This window comes from Panthera onca, chromosome C1 (assembly GCF_046562875.1).
Source record: "Panthera onca isolate mPanOnc1 chromosome C1, mPanOnc1 haplotype 2, whole genome shotgun sequence".
Classification (NCBI taxonomy): domain Eukaryota; kingdom Metazoa; phylum Chordata; class Mammalia; order Carnivora; family Felidae; genus Panthera; species Panthera onca.
Window position 1 is genome coordinate 61,085,663 of NC_138346.1, and position 13,355 is coordinate 61,099,017.

Below are 13,355 nucleotides of genomic sequence, written 5' to 3' on the forward strand. Positions count from 1 at the left end.
GCTGCAACTACGCACACCTCCAGCAGGTGGCGCCACAAGGCAAGCACTGCCGCCGAAACTGCGAACTTGGGGAGTCCAGTAAAGGCGAGTGTCCCTCAACTCCGGGCCACTGTCCCCAACCACTAGGAAATACTGATATGGAGAAAGTCGCCAGTGCTGATTTAAACGAAGACATTGCAATGACAGGGCGCAAAAACTAAAATAGGGTTAAGTGCATGAAATAAAACTTTTTCTACTTGTTTCTGTAAGTTTACCAAGACTTGTAGTATCGAAACGACTCTCTCACCTATTATCCCACTTCTGTTTTCGTAAAAATATAGTATTTAGAATTAGAACGAACTTTGAAAGCCATCTGGTCATTATGGTCTAGCATTCCAAACAAGAGAGGAAATCCCCGGGATCGCTTTTCGCCTGTCAGTTAGCCATCTAATGTACATAATTACTCAAAGTCTCGGCCTGTCAGGAAAGCACAAGGAAGAAAAAAAAATGGTTTCAGATATATCATTAGAAATAATACTTTTGAATTTCTTCAGAAAAGTTATTCAAAAGTGCTTTTCTCTCGAGCAACAAGGAAAAATCGTTTAAACATTATCTAACTGCCTAATATCGTTGTGGGCTGGTTAAGCAGGTATGTGGAAGTAGGTATTATAATACGTGGTTTATGGATCATTTAAATCAATTGACTTTATCAAGTGCCGAGTGACTGACAAGAGTAACTGCCAGACGCTTCGAGGAAAAGCGGAGCTAGACCTGGCCGGGCTCGCGGTACCGCTTTATTTTGATTCATGTTTGAAAGCTGACCTCGGACAGGAAGAGCCGAATCGCTGCAACTGGCTGGCACTTGTACACAGAATGGGATGGGAGACCCCATGTCTTCTTCCTTTGAGAAGTAATGCCAGCCTCCGCCTTCACGCCTTCTGTCCTCCTGCTGCTGGCCACCCTGACTCCCCACCGCGCCCCTTCCCCAGTCCCTCGCTTCGCTGCTCGCATTCAGCAGCCGCCTGTCTGCACCCGCAACCACAGCAGCCGCAGCGCCCGCCCTGTGACACCAGCCTCCCCCCTCGCCCCCCTCCGGGCATTCCAGAGCGCCAGGAACCCCGCGGCCCGGCGCTTCCGATTGGCTGTTGCTAGGTGACGTCGCCTGCGCTCACGTGACGAGTGTTAAATGCCCACGCTGCCGGAACCCGCCCCGCAGACAATCGTAAAGCTGCTCTGGGCTGCTCACCTGCTCCCGCCTCCCGGAGCCCCGGCCTGGCCCCGCCACCCCTGCCCCCTCCGCCGCCCGCCCCCCGCCCGAGCGGGCGCTGGGCAAGAAGCCGAGCGGGCAGAGAGGCGGAGAGAGGATGCGGCCGGCGGCAGCTGTCCCGAGCAGTGCACGGTGATCGCCTCCCCTAGAGGAGGAGTTGCCTAGACCGTTGCCACATTTCTTGTTTTCCTCCCCACCCTCCCTCACCCCCCCGTAATTACATTGGCTGCTGGAGGGGACAGGGAGAGACAGAGGAGGCGCCTCGCTTCCCCCCTCGCGCCCGCCACCCCTGCTCTTTCCCATCCCGGGCCAGGATGACTGGAGTCTTTGACAGTCTGGTGGCTGATATGCACTCGACCCAGATCACGGCCTCCAGCACGTACCACCAGCACCAGCAGCCCCCAAGCGGCGGCGGCGCTGGCCCCGGCGGCAGCAACGGCAGCAGCCTCCACAAGCCCCAGGAGTCGCCCACACTCCCGGTGTCCACAGCTACCGACAGCAGCTACTACACCAACCAGCAGCACCCGGCGGGCGGCGGCGGAAGTGGGGGCTCGCCCTACGCGCACATGGGTTCCTACCAGTACCACGCCGGCGGCCTCAACAACGTCCCTTATTCTGCTAAGAGCGGCTACGACCTGGGCTACACCACCGCCTACACCTCCTACGCACCCTACGGGACCAGTTCTTCCCCGGCCAACAACGAACCTGGTAAGCACAACGCTGGCGTCAAAGGTGCCAAGTCAGCCTAGTTACTGGGATGGGTGGGATAAAAATGTTTGGGACGGGGATCCATCCGGAACCCGGACGCTTACACTGCCTGCTCCCTGCCCTCCTTGAGCGTTTTTACCCTCCTCAACCACCAGTCTGCCGAGGGTCACCGCGTACGTCCCTCGGCGCTCAGCTGGTGAGACTCGGGGGCCGAAAGGGCGCCGGGTGCATGCCTCGCGGTAACCTCATTTCCTTACCACCTGCTCCTTCTTTCTCTCCGGTTTGCTCCTTCTTCCCCTTCCGGGAGGGTCCAGCTCCCGGGTGTCCGGCGGCCGGAGTCCGCACTTAGCGAAGTTGCGCCTGGGCGCCCCGCAGCGTCTCCAACAACTCGCCTCCGGGCGCAGGCCAAGTGCCACGGCCGGCCCTTAAGCCCAGCGGGAACTGTTTGGGTCCCCCCGCTGCACTGTTCTCACGGTGGCGTTGCGTTGCAGAGAAAGAGGACCTCGAGCCTGAAATCCGGATCGTGAATGGGAAGCCAAAGAAAGTCCGGAAACCCCGTACCATCTACTCCAGTTTCCAGCTGGCGGCTCTTCAGAGACGTTTCCAAAAGACTCAATACCTCGCCCTCCCCGAGCGAGCGGAGCTGGCGGCGTCCCTGGGCCTCACCCAGACTCAGGTGAGGGCTCCCGGCCTGGCGGGGAACGAGGAGGGCGCTGGCCTGGGGTGGCTGGGAAGCAGGAGGGGTCCGGACAATGTTTTAAAAAGTACGTTTAAAGTAACTTTAAGGATTTCGAGGCCCGCGCCTTGGGCGGCCTAAACTTCTACGCCTGGAGCTGAAATCCCCCAAGGGGCCGCCGCGCTTGAGAAAAGGAAAGGCCTGGGGTGGGCAGAAATCCGCTTCCACATCTTCTTTCCGCGCGATACTGATTAAACGGGTAAAATAATTGGCCCTCCTGACCCCTTCCCGCTGTCACCATCCCCGCGGTACGCACGATCCAGCTGCCTCGGACTTTCGGAGATTACCTCCTAATGGAGCAGGAACCATCCCGAGTCTCTGAGGCCGCGGCACGTGACCCGGTTACCTGCCCGGCTGTGATTAATACGCCTCCTCCCCCTCCCCTGCCCCAGACCCAGGTTCTTCCACTAACGCTCGGGTCCTTTTCCACAAAGGTCAAAATCTGGTTCCAGAACCGCCGGTCCAAGTTCAAGAAGATGTGGAAAAGCGGTGAGATCCCCTCGGAGCAGCACCCTGGGGCCAGCAGCTCGCCACCTTGTGCGTCGCCGCCCGTGTCGGCGCCGGCCTCCTGGGACTTCAGCGCGCCACAGCGGATGGGGAGCGGCGGCGGCCCGAACAGCGGCGGCAGCGGCGCGGGCAGCTCGGGCTCCAGCCCGAGCAGCGCGGCCTCGGCTTTCCTGGGCAACTACCCGTGGTACCACCAGGCCTCGGGCCCCACCTCACACCTGCAGGCCGCCGCGCCGCTGCTGCACCCAACGCAGACCCCGCAGCCGCACCACCACCACCATCACCACCACCACCACCACGGCGGCGGCGGGGGCGCCCCGGTGAGCGCCGGGACGATTTTCTAACCCGAGGGAGACCGCGCCAGAGACTGAGAGAGCAGAGACCGGTGATCCTCCGTGCTCGCTCCAAGAGCCAGAGGGTCCCTCCGACTGGCCCGCGGATGCCTCCCACCCCTCCGGGAGGAGCGACCGAGATGGCCTGCCACGGGCCCTGCTCCCTCGCGCGGCCACAGAGCGGCCGGGACCTGGAAGGCTCTTCTCCGAGGCCCCCGGGCAGGGCAGCCCGCCGCGGCTTCCTTTCCGACCTGAGCCCCGCCTCAGACTTGCCTCCCCACCCTCCCCGCCCAGCCAGGCGGTCGGGCGCCTTCCTCGCCGCGGGCCACGAGCTGAGTCCGAGAGGGACGCCTCCCCCGCCCGCGAGGTTTCCAGGGTGCTCTGAGGCTCCTTTCTCCCTGCCCGCCCCCAGGCCCAGCCCCAGTCGGCCGGGCTGACTGACCTCCCGGGCCGGCGCGCCCTCCCCCACCCGCCCCCGTGACCCGGGCGGCCCGCCGCTTTTTTTCTGCCCTGCCGTCTCCAGCCCTCCGAGCCCCCCTCCGCCCCGCCATAGCTCTCCCCCAGGAACGCTTCCTTAGCCCTCTCCTCATCCATCACCAGTGGAGTTTTTTTATTTTTATTTTTTTAAAAGTTTAGGTGCCTTTGCGGATGACCTCATTTTGATGTTGGGGAAAAAAATGATTTTTTAATATGTGGACACTGCAAAAAAATGTGTTTAAATTATCTTTTTTAAAACCTATTCAGGATTATTAGGGTGGACTTCGACATAGAGTTTGTAAATAAAGGTGTCTGTGCAGATTTTCCCACTGATTTATTTGTATAAAAATACTCGTCTTTTCGGACTTTTTGTAAACGCCCACTTGTGAAAACTGCGGTTTAGCAGTAACCTCAGCAACCCCTCCATTTTATTTTTCCCTTTGAAAATTTTCTCAGTTGAACTAAGCTACTGATTTGGTTTTGTTTTATCTTATCCTAAAGTCTTTGTTCTTGAAATGAAAGGTATTTTGGGGTTATTTATTATGAAAACAACATGCTCTTAATGTTGATTTTACAATATGAAGAGATTATTTAAATAAATTATTGTTTTCATTGGATGTGTGCGCTTGTTCCTTGGCGTAGTGACCTGGAACCTCGAGCCGCTTCCCCGCGCGGGGAACCTGGCCAGCCACGAGTGACATTCACATCTCTCAGAGGCCGACAGAGCCGTGGGGCGCGGCGAGGCGGGAACAGGCGCGCTCCACGCCGGCCTCCCTGAAACGTTCACGCTCTGCCGGCACCCGAGTCTCGGCGCTGGGTTCGCCAGCTCTCGGCGCGGTGACTCACTCCGAGCCGGGGCGGCTGCAGCCTACGCCCGCCGGGCCCCTCCAGTGCCGGCGCCGCCGCCCCGAGCCTGGGCGGTCTCTGCCGCCCCCGCGCCAGTGGTGCTGGCCAGGCAGTGCATCGGAGCCGCCACGGGGGACCTGCAGTCGCCGCCGGAGCGCTGCCGAAACCGGGGTCAGACCCCTACCTTGGACCCTCCCCTCTGCCCTGAGGCCCTTCTGGGGCTGGCTGAGCCGAGAGCTCAGTGAGTCACCCCGGCCCTCGGGAAACTCGGTTGGCTGCTCTGGAATGCAGGGCGACCCCGGCACACAGGGCTGCGCTAGCACACATACAATCACGCACTGTGACTCTCACAGTCACATCTCTACTGACATACTCTCACTCTCGTACACACACTCTTACTTAGTCTCACACACGCACATACACACTGACAAAAATTCATGCACGCACATTCACACACACTGATACAGAAACCTACATACCCACGCGTGCACACATGCACATTCACGCAGACACTGATGCAGGCGGCATCCTTCCACTTCACCTTCTCTGAGGGGAAACACCATTCAGCCCTGCCTTCCACCTTGGATCCCACCCCAACTGGCTTCCAGTTTTGGAAGTGACCCTACTTTCTGACATTCTCTGCCAAGGCCAGGGGTTAGGGGGCTAATGCAGGCCTGAACTAAAAGCCCCTTTCCTTCAAAGCACTGGGGCCTACAATGGAAGCTTCTTAGTTTCCATCACTGACTTTGCCACTTTGGGCTACTCAGTGTAACCTCTCTGTGCCTCAGTGTGCAGATCTATACGATAGGAGAAATAATAACTATCTCAGAGTTTCTGTGAGTGTATAATGAGACGATGATGTAACACAGTGCCTGGCACATGGTAAGTACCCATTTTTGCTGTTGGTAGTATATTGTTTTATTCCAATGTCTCCCAAAACAGGGAGGCTTCACTTGTACCTGTGTTTTTGAGGCCCAGAGATACCCAGAGGCCTTTCCAACTTCACCCTGTGTGTTAGAGCAGCACTCTAGAGCTGGGGAAGCTCTGGCCCCTTCTTACATGAGAGCCTGAACCTCAGCCATCCCCTCTGAAGAGACCTGCCTCTACTGGAGAGGAGATTACAGACGGACCAGAGAGCTCTGCTTGCCAGATCCAGGCCTCCTCTTCTCTGGGATGGCTATTCAGGCCATCCTTGTGTGTCTTCAACTCCACTCTGCCAAAAAACACAGACATAAGACGGGGGTTACTTTCTAGACTCAGTGGCATCATCCTGAAAGGAATCTTGTCTTTTCCGGCCAGATTGTTTTGGGGCCTGCATGGAGTCTAGCTTACAACCGAATATGGACAGGGAGTGGGGGGCTCTGGGAAACACAGAGAGGCTACACAATCCAGTGTCCGTTTTCATTCCTGCATTGTTTTCTCAGGCTAGGAAGACCTGAGCTGAAAGCTCACTGACCCTGTGATTCTAGCTTCCCTAAGCAGCCGCTGCCTAGAAGACCCCCATGCCTGCTCTCTCTCCCCCCAGTTCCAAATTCCGTGGTTTTCTTTGAGTGCCAGTAGCCGGTGCCAGCCTTCCTCCTGCGGTTGTATGTGCCCTCCCCCCCTTTGCGCGCACTCCCCTCCCCCTCCTGAAACCAGCGAGGAGAGACGGGGCAGTAAATTGGCTGGTGTCGAGGATCTGCAGCAGACAAGATGATTAAGAGGCCTACGCCGGAGCGCCCGGGGCAGGGAATGTCAGCCCAAGTTGGAATCACGCAACAGGCCTTGGCATGAGCGAGCCTGGGAGCCAGGAGGGCGGGCGGCCCCAGCTCCGGGGTGGGCCGAGGCCCCACAGACTCGCTGGAGTCACCGAACCTGGCACCCGGCAGCGGCGGGGTCGCGCCAGGCCACGGCGCGTCTTTCCCCGGGAAGCCCGCTAAGCAGAGAGCAGGAGGGTGCAGGGGCCAGAGGAAGGGGGCGTTTCCGCAGACGAGGAGAAGGGCAAAGAGAAGGGAAAGCTAGGATGCGCCCAGGTCCCAGAAGTGAGGGGGGCGGGGAGGGGGAGGGGTAAGCGAGGGGACAAACAAAGCCCGGCTGGGGGAGGCAGGGGCCGGCTCCAGCCCCGCCGGGGGCAACGAGCTGGCAAGTCTTTCTCACAGTCTCACGGCCCGCCGGGAGACGCGGAGCCCTGTGATCAGCCCGCCGCCGCGCAGACACGCTCCCCCCGCGCGGGACTGCGCTACCCAAAGCGCGAATGAAAAATGGAAATGGGAAGCAGCGATCTCGGCTCCCTACACTGGGAAACCAGTCGCGCTCGGAACACACATAAATCTTCATTGTAATCCCCTTCCATTTGCTCGCGTGAAATATCAGGCCAGAGACAGGATATGACAAGCGCTGGGAAGCAGGGGGAGGGAAGCCGAAGAGTGAGGGGTGCCCGGCCCTCTCCGCCCCACCTCCTGGCAGGGTTGCTTGGAACTCTCTGGCAGAGCGCTGGTATTGAGTTCCAGTCCCCGAGGCAGGCAGCCCGGGCGCGCCAGCATCCCCTTCTCCTCTCATTCCTGGCTCCCCTCCCCCAGCGCGCGCGGGGCTGCGGGCCACCAGACCCGGGTGCTCCGCTAGGAGTAGACACACCCCCCTCCTGCGGCCCCGAATTCCCGCCGCCCGCCCTGTGGCTCCCGGGCTGGGGAGAGCAGAGAAGAAAGAGAACGGATGCCGGGCCTAATCAGTGCGGCTGCAATGTGGGACCGTTTAGGAGGCTTCCCCTCGGCCTTCTTTCAGGATTACTTGTGAAAATTGTGAATATCCGTCCTGTGTAAGAATTTCCGAGACTGGTGGGGCGAGTTTGGGGGAAGTATCAGGTTTGCTGGGGGCGGAGAGTGCGCTGGAAACCTGGAGCTTTGTTTACAAACAGTTCAGCGGTAGAAGGTGGGGGATGAGAGAAAGAGGGGGTGAAGGGAGAAGAGAAGTGGTGTAATGGTCCCCTCCAGTGTTACAAGCCCCCGGGAAGAAAGACGTCAGGGGTCAGAGAGCCTCCTTGCCTTTCAAAAAAGAAAAAAAGTTGTCCTCACTGGCGGTAAAACCCAGAAGCAACTCCGCACACCCACACAGCCCACCCCGCTGTCCCCGTCCCAAGCACTCGCTCAAAAGTCAAAAGCCGGCTCCTTTCCCGAAAGGGACCAGCGACCACCAGTGCCATAAACCTGTTTAGAGTCAGAGATCTCCTTGAGAATGAAGCTACAGATCCTCTCTTCCTCCTAAAATACAGGTCCCCTTGCATTTGATTTCTGGGGTCCCCAGAAGCCGGTGAGTGGGGCGCGATCCTGCAGTCCCGGTTACGCGGGCCCCTGGCCCTGTCCCACCAGGCTTTCCCGAGACTAGAGGTCTCTGGCAGGGTCGTGACGCCCAAAACAGCCCCAGAGAAGCCTCTCCCGGCCGGGACCTCCCTCCCCACCTGGGATCTGCCCCTCACGCCTTTCCTGCTGCCCCGCCCCTTCCCCCCTTAAACCCAGGCCGGGGCGGATGCGGAGGCCCCACGTCGCTCCGAGGCCCCCCCGGCGGGAGTTCCCCTCGCAGGGACGGGTTTGGCAGTGATTGCCACATTACAAGATGTTACATTCCGCCCTGGGGCCTGGGGCCGGGCCCGGCGGGGCGGGGGAGACAATATGTTTCAGGAAAGAAAAGAGCAGGCAGGTCTTGGAAGAGCAACCACTCGGAGCCTCCACGTGAGAATACAGGCACAGTCTCTAGAGACCTTTCTTCCAGGGGCCGCCTCCGGCTCCGACTGCTCACTCGTCCTCAGGGTCGTGCCAGACCACAATCACTACTGAGTCTTAGCAGTTTGCGGGCTGTGTGGCAGCGCTCCCGCAAATGTCCGGAGGCCGTCTGGGGAGATCCTCAGGAGCCCTGGTGCCACCCGCCGCGTCCCGGGTCGCGTCCATCCAGCGCAAGGGGGCGTGGGGGCGGGTAACCGGGGAGGGCGAGGATCAGGTGTGGAGCCCGGGAAAGTGAAGAATGGCTGCGTGCGGCCAGCAGGGGCTGCGGGGCCGAGGATTAGAACTTCGGGGACGGAGAAGAGGCGAGAGGGAGGGAAGGACTGGACTTGGAGCGCGCTAGGGTAATCCCAGAGGGCAGACCTGGGCCCGCCGGGAGCAAACGCGGCCGGCTTCCCACACTCCCTTTCCTGCCCTCCTTTTCGTGGTGCAGGAGTCTCAGACACCCTAGAAATGTAATCGTCGCTCACAGAACAATGGGCACTTCTGGCCCTGGAACTCGACAGAGTCTGGGCTGCTCCGAACGGTGGCCGCACACCGGGAGGATTCTCCCGCCCGCGGCAGCAGCGGCGTCGACCCCTCCTCTGGGGCAACCCCCGCCCCGCCCCATCCCTCCGCGGCCCTGGCCTCGGCTTCTTAAAGTCGCAGGGTGTCTCAGAGCTCCAGAGAAGCGCCGCCCAAGTGGGGAGTGAGTGTTTCTGGGGGGCGCTATCTCCCGACGGTGGGGACCAAACAAGGGCCTCGGTGGTCTCAGGGTGGGCCACAACGACCCTCAGCTTCTTCCCTCCTCGTCCCAAAGCCTCCAAACAGCAGACTCGTTTTCACACCAACTCCTCAGTCCGACAGCTATTCCCGCACTCCACTCCCCGCCTCCCCACCCCCCCACCCCCCAACCCCCACCCCCCGGCCCGGCCTTCAAATTCCGGGGCCCCGACCGGCGGCAAGGTTGAGGCGACTCCGGGAAAGGGGCCGAAGGAAGGAGGGTAGAAGTGGACACAAGAAAGGAAGGAGTGTCGGGGTGGGGGTGCGGGAGGTCCGGCTCAGTCACTTGCTTGCCAGTTGCGACATTTAGGATGGGGGCACGGGGCTTCCGTGGCATCCAAGCCGGGAAAAGCAGGCACGCAGGGAAAGGGAGTCTCTTCTCGACATGTTCACGGGGAGAACAGTGAAAATTTGCCTTAGGTGGCCAATTTTCTCATTTGCCCCTATTAAAAGAAAAAGCCCAAGAAATTCAATTAAAGCCACCCTGGCCAAGGCGCTATTTGAGGCATGAATGTCTCCCCTAAAGCTGCAGCAATCATGTGGCATTAGACACTTCCGGAATCCTATAGCCAACCTGAAAAATCCCAGACCCCCTTTTTCCCTAATTTTTGCTCTGATCTGTAATTTTATCCACATTTGCACTAGTTTGAGCATTCTGGCTCTCCCATCTGAAAGCCTGCAATTACTATATAATTCTTCGCAATTTCAGATGTCCTAATATGGACTGTAATTTTTGCGCAAGACAATTTCCTGCTATTTCAAGCATCAACATTGTCAAAGTTGTATGTACATAATAAATGGGAATATCAATGCATAGTTTTTAGCATAACATCTTGACTCCTCGATAATTATATCCGTTCGGAGCCTACGCAGAATTAGCCTGAATTGCATGGTAACTGCTGCTGCTTTAAAATTTTTAAAAATTACTCATAATTTTCCCAAAGATTACCAAGATCTCGAGTGCACAATGTCATCAGCGTAATGAAGAGTAAACATTTATGCTAATAATCTGCAATTTTTTTCATCAGCTATAAAGACAGAGGCTATATAGCCGAAAATTTCAGTCCTATTCTGCAAGCGCAGCGCTGCAAAAAGCCTGCGGCGCTCGGAGGCGCCTGGTCCTGGAGACCTCTTTCCACTCTTTACTCTCAGGATAGGAGGATGGGGCTGGGGGCTTCTTTTTGGTTTTCTGGTTTTGTTTTGATCTGGTTTGGTCGGTTTTGTATTTCCTATTTTTCCTTTTTATTTCCTTTTTTTTTTTCTTTTTTGCCTTTTCTTTCCTGTCATTCTCCCAGACAAATGCCGCCTTCGACCCTTTTGATTTGATCTAGCAAAGATTGTGTCCAGATTATCTGAAATTGACACTGAAGAAGGTAAGGGTGGAAACTGGTTTCATTTTTCAGAGGGTTGGAAGGCTGCAATGCGCCCGCCGCGGTGGCTCCCGCTCCGGGAGTAGGAGGGTGGGGGAGTGATTATGTATGCACCAGCTAATTCTTCCATCAAAACTTCTTGTCAGCGATGTCAGGATTATTTTTTTTTCTTTTTATAAAAACACTTGATGTTTCAGGAAGTGTTAATCCCTGAAGGTTGGGGGATGAGGGCGGGGGTAGCAAAGGAGTGGGTGTGGGTGACATGTTTCTTGAGCCTGGGGAAGGCACCCTTTAGAGCCGTTTGCCTGTCTACACTGGAGTTGGGGTCTGCTGTGGAGCTGGGGACTGAAGAAGGAGGGTTTCTTTGAGTCAGGGAGGGAGAGACCCTTACCCTCCGTACTGCATTTGATGGAGGTGCCTATGGCTTGTGCAGGATGAGGAGCAGAAAAGTTCGCTTTAACCTGTGATTTCAGGATGTTTAGCCCAGGCGGTGGCTTGACAAAACCCAGATAATTCTGAAATCGGTTGTTAAAAGATACAGAAAGAGATAGCAGGATGAAAATGCACAGCTTAGGACCCGAGTTGCTTCTTTCCTCTCAATTTTTCTTGGGATCAACTATCTCAGGTTCTATATCCAGCGCCCAGACCTACCTTTCCATAGGTGACAGAAATGGGCAATTTCTTCAAGGGGACAGATTTAGTTAATTTTTTCACTAAATGATTCTAAGAATAAGTTCATATTTCTGTGCTCATAGATGGGAGAATTTTTAAACTTTTTTGTGGCTCTTAAAATTAGCGCAGAATAGGGAAGGCTGAAGAGCCATCTGACCCAGCCCAGGTTCAGATCCCAAGAAGAAAGAAAGAAAAATACAATGTAAAAATCAATGAAGGAAAGCTATGAACGATAAGTACGTTTCCAAATCTTATATTTTAAAAAATGTTGCCTAGAATGAGAAGCTGGGTCCTTCCACAATGAGACTACTACTTGAAGGATCACTCAGTCCCAGGCTTATGAAAGCCAAGGCCAGTGAGAAGGGGAATGGGGATTGTTGCTTGTGCCCCTCCACCCCCCTCCACCCCTGCCCCTTTTAGAGCAAGTGTGTGTGAGAGAAGATATTAAAGAGGTATCTGTTGTTTGGCAATTTTGCTAAGTCTGTCTTCACTACTTCGATGCTGTGCATTTGCTAATTTGGAGGCCTGGCCATTGACAAGCTTGCTCCATACACCTGCAAGCAATTTGCCGGCTCCGGTACCAGAGAATTGCAGAGATGGCAGCTCGCACCTATTTGATTTTTTTTTCCCTTTTCTCAATGCACAGCAAATTTGGCTTTCAGTGCGTTATCTCTTTTGTTAATGCAAAAAGATTCCCTGGGCGAAAAAATTGCTCATAATTACCAGAGAGATGGGGAAACTGCATTAGAATAAATAAACCTGAAATTACTGTAATTATGTTGTGTTTGATGGGCCCGGCTTGTAATCAAGAAGAGAATACAGTGAAATGATGCTGACCCTCTTGGGTTTGCAGCTGTACGCGCACTTTGGGGTCTTTTTTTGCAGAAAAGAGTCATTTTGATAATCATTAAGCTGTGTGTAACCTATTTCAGAAGTGTTTTAAAATGAGGTTCACATTTTTTGAACAAGGGGGAAAAAAATCCCAAAATTGCATTTTGCCATTACAGACTCATACATAAGGAAAGGTTGTGTTTTCTAAGTGACAATTGTTAAGACATAATATTCGAAATCAGTATTTAATCATTATAATGAGGTATTGTTTAAATATAACCACCTTTAGATTATTCATAGTTTAATTAATATACTCATTATGAAAATCTTTGAATCAGATATTTGATGAACTACTTGTCAGTAACAAGGCAGCATTAATTAGGCCTATATTGAGATTAACATTTTTTAAAAGTGCAACTGCTTATAATTATAACAGAGCCTAACTAAAGACCGCCTTCGTTGAGCTAAAACTAATAATTTCTCTATTTGAACTGTTAGCAAGAGATTATTAAATTAGTATAAGCTAATATCTCGAAATATTAAAATCCGCTTGACCAAACAGATTTTTGCCTGTGGCTTCAGGCGCTGGGCCCTGGCTGCCGCACCGGAGTCGGATGCGCGAGAGCAATCAGCCAAAACTCCCCTCTAGCAAAGTCACATCTCCGGGCAAAACCGAATCCGGGAAGGTCCCTACCCCGCGTTGGAACCCGGTCTGGGAAATCAGTTCTCTCCCAGCTTTGAGGCCCGTCTGCTCCCGGTCTCAGAGATCTTATCTCCCGCATTTGCGCTCCGGGTTATGGGGGCCCGCAGGGCAGGACAAGCTCCAATCCCAAGCCCTGAGGGGGCCTCGAGGTCCCCGGGCTCCATCCCCCACTACTTCCCCAGCTCCCTCCATCACCGCCCCTCCACCACTTCCCCTCCCCTTCCCAAAGGGCGTCAGAAGAGCCTGGAGCATCTGCTCTTTCACCAGCACCAATTGAAAAATGGGTGCTTGTCACAACACAGATCACTGCCTTCCCTGCTTTGCTCCCCACCGCGCGCTGCAAAGGGCCCCCCAAAGCGGAGGGCCAGCCCGCAGGAAGCAGTGTGGGAAGGCGAGTGCGAGGGAAGCGGGAA

At 55.5% G+C, this 13,355-nt stretch overlaps 1 protein-coding gene across 1 annotated transcript; it reads left to right on the forward strand.

Moving 5' to 3' along the window:
• The first annotated feature begins 1,212 nt into the window (after positions 1–1,212).
• DLX2 (distal-less homeobox 2) lies at positions 1,213–4,529 on the forward strand. Its single transcript, XM_060625449.2, has 3 exons — positions 1,213–1,954; positions 2,446–2,630; positions 3,125–4,529. Exons 1-3 carry the CDS (start codon positions 1,561–1,563, stop codon positions 3,539–3,541), a joined length of 996 nt encoding a protein of 331 aa, XP_060481432.2. The 5' UTR covers positions 1,213–1,560; the 3' UTR covers positions 3,542–4,529.
• Positions 4,530–13,355: the final 8,826 nt, after the last annotated feature.